Source organism: Nilaparvata lugens, unplaced genomic scaffold (genome assembly GCF_014356525.2).
Source record: "Nilaparvata lugens isolate BPH unplaced genomic scaffold, ASM1435652v1 scaffold5297, whole genome shotgun sequence".
Classification (NCBI taxonomy): Eukaryota; Metazoa; Arthropoda; class Insecta; order Hemiptera; family Delphacidae; genus Nilaparvata; species Nilaparvata lugens.
The window spans coordinates 13595-22013 of NW_024091164.1; the positions used below are offsets into that span (position 1 = coordinate 13595).

The window sequence follows — 8419 nt, forward strand, 5'->3', positions numbered from 1 at the left end:
AACAAATGCCAAGAGCACAAGAAATGGATAGGATAAGAGCAGATCATAATATATGATCCATAGAAGTAGATTCTATGCAAACAAATAAATATGCCACGGTTAATGAAATGATTTAAATAGCGTGAAATGATATTAAGAAATGATGTATGATGTCCAATTATTTGAATCAGCTGTAAAAAATGCGAGAGCTAGATAGCTGAAAGCGACTGGATGGTTTTGATTGATAAAATGCTTTTGTCCACTACGAAACAGAAGAGAAGGACCACTGAAATTCATAGAGTACCTACATGAAATCAACCATTAAGACATTCACTTTATATTTGCAATTTATCAGATAAATACTGAGTTTTTTGTAGTCTACAGTTGCCAAATTTCTTCCCTCCTAGTTGTCAAGCTAACACTAATTTTATAATGAGATGCTTTGAAGATTCTTACCTTCGATACATTGTTGCCTAGAATAACATCAGTCTTATTCCCATTTAAAGGAGTTTGAAGTCGTTTCTCAACATCCTCGCTGCTAGCGCTGAAAAAAAAATAAAAAATTATATTCAATAGAAAGCAATACTGCAGGAAAACTGGTCCATCTTAATATAACTGAATTTGGTGCACCATGACAATTTGTGTTTTCAGTGTAAAAAATCATATGAAGGGCATTAATTAGGGACCAACTCATGAACCGAAATGTAACCGAATTTTCAATCACTTTGGGATGATTAGAATATTAAGATACGTTTGAACACAGTGATTCGACTGAAAGCAACTTACCCTTGCAGCAGCCGTTATTTAATCGCTTTGATTTAGCAGCTGAGCCAATCAGCCCTCTACGAGTGCGCTTAGCATAATTTTTTGAACAAACACTAATAGAAGAATATGACTTATTCTATAAGATGGGTGAACAATTCAACAACCAACTTGCTTATTATCTGAATGCTATTATCAGATCAATTTTTAGCGTTATGAAGCCCCCTCTGTCAATAATTAATAGGTAAATATGTGCTGGATATAACTGATCTGTAGCATAATATTCGAACTATTAAAACTAGATAAGGGTTGAAAAACTATTGCTAGCAAAGATTCTCTATGAAAAATTTGAAAAATATCCTCTGCATGAACATTTCAAAGGAATTGTCTCAAACATGTATGCTCAATATAAAGATAATTTGCGGACTTTTACATACTTGGATTCACAGATCAACAATATTCTAAAAAAATAATAATATGGTTTCAAATTTCAGAGTGGTACATTATCATGGGTTTATTCTTTTCTGATATTACTGTACATTATCATCATTAAAAAATATAACTTTACTCATTTTCAATTTGCTTTCAATGACTACATAATTATTTTTGGCTCATGCTAGGGACAAGATTCTTGTTAAATTGACAATTAGGGATCTGGAGACATCTTCTCTTACTTACATATTCACATAATACAGGGTTGGGTAATGAAGTATGTAGGATTTGGAATAGCTATTAAATACTCATTCTTGAAAGAAACTCAATAATTTCTTCTCCAGTATGTATCTAGAATGTTGCAATTTTGACAATAATGAGGAGTTGAAAAAAATTAAAACATTTACTAAGTACGGTAAATGAATATGTTAGATGGCGTCCGTTTGTGTCCATACACTCATGGAAACGTTAAAAAAAAATTCATTATCTACGAAGCGTTGAGCGTTCTATTGCTAGAATTTCTTATATTATTGTCACACTCAGTGCTCCACGTGTATGTGGAAGGCTGTGAAAAGGCTAAAAATAAACTTTCTACTCGTGATATTTTTCAAAGTTTTTCGATTTGTATATCATCAAGCTATCAAAATGAAAAAGTTTTCTCAGGAAAACATTTTTTTTTCAGAACATTACTTTTTGAGATATGAGCGCCTAAAGTTTAAATTTTTGGGACAGAACATTTCAAATTCGGTAAGAGATAAATCCATGAGATTTAGAGGATGGATTCTTCATGGTATTGTTGATCTGGAAAAACAAAAATTTCATGAAAATATCAATTTTCAAGATAGTTATTCAATTTACTGAAAATAACCAAAAATAACTTTTAGTTGAGTTATTTTTGGTAAATTGAATACCTTTGTTCAAAAATTGATATTTTCAGAAAATTTTTGTTTTAACAGATCAACAATACCATGATGAATCTATCCTCTAAATCTCATTGATTTATCTCTTACCGAATTTGAAATGTTCTGTCCCAAAAATGTAAACTTTAGGCGCTCATATCTCAAAAAGTAATGTTCTGAAAAAAAATGTTTTCCTGAGAAAACTTTTTCATTTTGATAGCTTGATGACATACAAATCGACACTTGAATCTTAGACCTCACTTCGCTCGGTCAAAAATGGCAACATTCAAGGTAGATACTGGAAAAAGAAAATGTTCGTTTCATTCAAAAATGAGTATATAACAGCTGTGCCAAATCTTCCATACTTCATTACCCAACCCTGTACATTACGCATAAATTATACTGTTCAATAAAAACAATATAAAAACTTGTAGTAGGCTACCCTTCATTATAAAAAAACTTTAAAATATTTCAACGACTAGTTTCAACCATAACTTAGGACTATTCGTTGAAAGATTTTAAAGTTTTTAATAATAAAGGGTACTACAAGTTTTTATATTGTTTTTATTAATTTGTTAAAAAGTAGACCATATAAGTGAAGTATTTTTATAATAATGTTTATAGCTGACCTTTCGGTGTGGAGGTCACTGGAGGTGAGACTGGACTCGTCACTGCCGACACTGTTGAGTGAGTGGCAGTTGTGTTCGCGCTGTCTCCTTTCCTCCCATTCTGCCCGCGCCTCATCCTGCACTCTTCTCTTCAGCTCCAACACGCGTTTCCGCTCCTCCTCTATCACCAGGCTACCTGTTAACACAACAACCAACAATTAACCTCCACTTTTTATTTAATTTGATTGTTGTTATAATATAAAGTATACAGTCAAATAGTTAAAAAAACATTGCGTTAGTACACACAGAAAATATAGCATACGAAAATATCCCATGGTATAGGTAGTTTATGATTCAAATTTCAACTGTCTACAGATACACGTCCATTGCAACAGGTTCATACGGCCGTCTTCGGCCGATCAAGTTTTCGATCCGAATTGAATGGGATTTTCCGGCTCTATCCGGCCGAAGTCTAGCTGAGACAACATCATCCTAACCTCAAAATTGTTTCACAGTCTTGTCTGTTTTTGTTTTTTGAACTTGTTCTGTTTTATAAAGTTTTAACTATGGTCAATGAAAAAGTTAATAAGTTTGGTTCAAGAGCTTGTTCCATTGTGGGATATGCGAGGCAAAAGATATCATCGTCGTGATGTTCAAAGGAATCTGTGGACAAAGATTGCAGAATAAATAGGATCTGAAGGTAAGATTATTGTAATGAATAACTAATTTAGTGGATATTTGTTTATTCAATTTTAAAAATCGCAATTATAATCATTGTTTATGAAAAATGTTGGTGGCTATGTTAGTAGTTAATTCAATAATTGGCAACCACCCAACTACTGAACTAGACTGACGAAAATGGTTCCAATGGACGACCGTGTTTGGCCGGCAGATTCGTCCGATCCAACGGCCGAACGGATCGGTTGAATACGGTTCCAGTGGACGGTTAGCCTACAACTGCCTATTATTACTGTTTTGGCCGGGATCACCGTATGAGAGACTACCAGCATCACCAAAAACAACTACTGGGTCTTGAGTTAACAGTGACATTTGGAACATAAACGTCCTATACCATGGGATATCTATTTATGCTATCTTTTCTCTATGATCAAATTTAGTCATACCTGTCACACCACTTTGACCCTCAAAAAAATACAGGTTACAAATTCAATAGGCATCCCACCAACTACTGAAGCTATAGGGTGATTGGCGGAAATTGTGCTGTGGTGGTTGTAATTTGTACCTACTGCACATTTTTCATCGACTGACAATGATTTTTTTCTGAGGGTGATGCCCACATGAGCTCTAGGCTTGTGCGTGGGTGATGAGGCGGATGGTGATAAGAATGGAGTTTTAGGTGGGTTCCGAATCACCGGGAAGCGATTGTACAACACTATAGTTGGCTCAAGCGGTCAAAGTTCCAACAATTTTATAAATTTTTTGTTGGAATCCTTGGGTTGAAATAAAAATCAAAATGATATTTTTGGCAAAAATGAGACAACCTACGCGAGTTGTCAAGTGACCATCAATTCAACCAATCTATTTACTTAGATGCATATCAATTCTATCCTAGATGATATTCCCATATCTATAAGGACATTTCTGTTAAAAAATCCAAAGAGTTGTGGCTTACCTTGTTTGGCGAGATGCAGCTGCCTATTCCGTTCAATTTCCTGTAAGGATGCTATTGTTCTTCTGCCGAGTGAATTGGTTGAGACTTCCATCGGTGCACCGGATGTCACCCTCGATATCCTGTCCAAATCATCTTGGCTCTGCTTCTTACTATCCTGTAACCAAATTGGAAAAAATATAATTTTAAACAGTTTTTCAAACAATGGTTTTGATGCCAACAACAGCCTTACATTTCTGTAGGAAATTAAAATCAGGTCTTAGAACCTCGTCTTCGAAGCATAAAATATCCGGTTCTGGCCTTAGAAAAATATTCAGTTCTTCCAGAGCCACTATTCTGGCCTTAGAAAATATTCAGTTCTTCTTCCAGAGCCACTATTCTGGCCTTAGAAAATATTCAGTTCTTCTTCCAGAGCCACTATTCTGGCCTTAGAAAATATTCAGTTCTTCCAGAGCCACTATTCTGGCCTTAGAAAATATTCAGTTCTTCTTTCAGAGCTACTATTCTGGCCTTAGAAAATATTCAGTTCTTCTTCCAGAGCCACTGTATTGCATTTGAATGTTTAATATAATACATATAATACACATAATTACATCTATATTATTTTTGTAAAGGTATCTTTGTATATATAGATTATTTGGATGCATATTTAATAATAATAATAATAATAATAATGAAATGTTTGGTCGCACCAAAGTCACAATTTTGGGACTGAAGTTCACTTTACTAGCCCAGTTAATTGTCTTAAAATTTCTAGTTGTTCAAAATTGAACAAAATTCATACGACTATTATCACAATAAAATAGCAATTCGATAACAACAATAAATTTGAAGCGGGTGACCTACATCAAAGTTTAGTGTAAACATTGTTGGTGGCTTGCCACATTTTTGGTAAATTCTTAAATCACTCCTACAGTTGACATTATTATTCAAATCGATGAATATAAAAAATTTTTTCTTCATACAAAAGAAGTTTTCAAGAATATCTAGCCTACTATTTCAAAGAGAAATCATTGACTTTTTAATAGTAAACAAGTAATGTTAAATGCAATAAACATGATAAAACTAATAATTACCTGTGAAATGTATCAGGTGACTTTTTCGATACACGATTAGTACACCCTATGCAGCGAATAAAGATACCATGATTAAAATTTTAAAAATCGTAATAAATCATTGAAAATCAACAAAAAATAAGCTTTCCTCCATAAGAGCATGTACTTTCCTACCTACCACAAGATGGCTGCCGTCCAAATAAGCGGCTTCGGTGGGAGGGGTGGGGATCCACTCCTAATACTTTATCATCCTTGTTTATACATTTTGATAACCCTTCTCTGATTGGTTCTCCAAAAATGAATCACTATCGTGATAAATCGAGAACCAAGTTCTCTAATTGGTTACCCTAAAATTAATCACAATCGTGATTAATCAAGAACCAAATTCTCTAATTGGTTCTCCTAAAATTATTAATCATAATCGTGATTAATCAAGAGCCAACTTCTCTAATTATTCCTAAAATTAATCACAATCGTGATTAATTGAGAACCAACTTCTCTGATTGGTTATCCTAAAATTAATCACGATTAAAATTACTGAGATTTTTTTTTTGATGTCAGGGTAAAAGTTGCTAACCCTGTGTTGGTCGAGCAGCATCAGTCGACTGCGAGCCTCCTCGATATGCCTTAGCAGCTGGAGCCGCTGCAGCTGTAGCTGATGAGCGGAGGCGGCTGCCTGCGTCTCTGCCGCCTGTCGCTGCCCTTCCAGCGCCTGCAGCCGCCCCCGCCGCTCGCCACACCTGGCGGCCGCCTCCGACGCCTCCCGCCCTACCTCCTCGCGTCGCGACAGCACAGCACGCCTCTCCTCCAGCAGGCTGAACTCCAGGTCTTCAAACGACTGCAACACAATTGAATTCACTTACTACTAGACTATAGGAGCACTCATTCAATAGGCAATCAATGTTCACAATTACCATACAAGATATAGAAATGATTTCATTATAATGGAACATAGGAGAGAAAAATTTTAACAAAGGCCAGTGTATAGGGGCATGAAATTCATCAGGTCCTCCCGAGTATCATAAGGAGAGAAACGGATAGGGCAAGATTCAAAATCGAGTTGAAAAGAACCTAATAGAGTTAGAAATTTATAGTTTGAAGAATTCTGCCCGGGGAATTAGGGATACATTACCTACCTTGTTTGTTATTGTATTGTCTCTTTTTTGTTGTGTTCTTTCTATCTTTCTAGTTTTATGTTTAAGAATTAGAAGTATTTTTATTGATGACGCATTCATGTACATATACATTGTATGTCTTGAATAGAGAGATTGATTGATTGAGACAAGGTATTAAGGTATTGATTACAAGTAATATCATGAAATCTTTACTCTATGCTACTGAAATACGAATATTCTCACATTCTTCAAATTCATACATTACAAAATGCAATCCATTAAACGCGGATTACAAAATGATATGATATAATAAATAATTATAAATATTTCTTATTTTCAACATGTTACCTCTCCAGTTGGAGAATTTTCAGAAATGATATAACAACAGTTGTGTCACAGTGCCTCAAGGACAGAGCATGAAATAAAGTATAGAATATTACCTGAATATTATAATTTTTTTATATTCAAATTTTTCCTCATTTGACATAATATGACAGTTTACAATTAGAGTAATCATAAAATAATAATATATTTTATCTCATTCGTCGTGAGAATCTATTTAGATCTCCATAATATAATAATAATAATAATATACTAATAATAATAATATGACAAATGTATGAACTGAAAGATAATAATACTGAGGGTGATGCCCACATAAGCTCTTAGGCTTGTGCGTGGGTAATGATTGAGAGAGATGATGATGAGAGAATGAAAGTATATGAAGTGAGCTTTGAATAATATAGCCTAACAGAACTTTATGCTTAGCTTTACATAAAGAATTGAGATGATACTAATATAACAGAGAATTTTAAATAACTAGAATTCTAGCTTTTGGCTTATAAATATGTAACACAAATAGATTCAAAGACAAATTTCAGTGTTCACATAATTGATGAAAATTGTAGATGAAGCAATAGTTGATAAGAATCTTCAACGACAACAAATTTATGTTTGAAAAGCTACAATGTATAAAATTACTATAAAGTGAGAAATTGAGAGGTGATCGTAAAAAGAGATAACTGGTGAGCTTAATGCGAAATTTCTGAGATTGATAAAAAGGATAATCAATGAGGAACTGAGGAATAACCAAAGAAGATTCGATCCTTTAAATCCAAAATATTCATTTACCTTGAACTTATTATTTGGTATCCTAATAAATGTATCCTAATTGGTTTATTATTTCTTCAATAATGATATGTAATAGAAAACTGCATTCTTTTAGATACAACATTAGTATTCAATTACCACTGATTGAGAACTCAACTACCTTGTACTTATTATTTGGTATACTTATACATATATCCTTACGGTTTATTATTTCTTCAATATTGATATGTAATAGAAAACTGCATTCTTTTAGATACAACATTCAATATTCAAGTACCACTGATTGAGAACTCAACTACCTTGTACTTATTATTTGGTATACTTATACATGTATCCTAATTGGTTTATTATTTCTTCAATATTGATATGTAATAGAAAACTAAATTCGTTTGGATACAACATAACATTCAATATTCAGTACCACTGATTGAGAACCAAGCCACAATAATATTTTAACTTAAAATCCAAAATCACAAAATATTAAAAGAGATAAAGCGTTTAAAATTTCATAATCACTATTTTTAAAAATAGTATGAGGATTGTTTGAAAAAACTGAACTGAAACTAGTTACAGGAAATATTGGAATACCTCCATATCGTCGTTTGTTTCTCCATTGACTTGCATGTTAAAGACTTGCATTTATCGCAACACTTCACATTATCAGTCTCTCGACTCACTGCTCACTCAACTACATGAAAATTTTATTTTGCAATAAACAGATTGTAGCGTTTCATGGACACCTCCAATCGATAACTGGATGAGTCACACTGAACAGAGATAGTTCACAATATCGCAAACATTAATCCTCGTTCAACAGATAACAGAGCCG

At 33.6% G+C, this 8419-nt stretch overlaps 1 protein-coding gene across 1 annotated transcript; it reads right to left on the bottom strand.

Moving 5' to 3' along the window:
* Nucleotides 1–357: 357 nt before the first annotated feature.
* LOC120355935 lies at nucleotides 358–8214 on the bottom strand. Its single transcript, XM_039444694.1, has 5 exons — nucleotides 8179–8214; nucleotides 5943–6203; nucleotides 4314–4467; nucleotides 2702–2876; nucleotides 358–523 (listed from the first exon to the last, which is right to left on the bottom strand). Exons 1-5 carry the CDS (start codon nucleotides 8212–8214, stop codon nucleotides 358–360), a joined length of 792 nt encoding a protein of 263 aa, XP_039300628.1.
* Nucleotides 8215–8419: the final 205 nt, after the last annotated feature.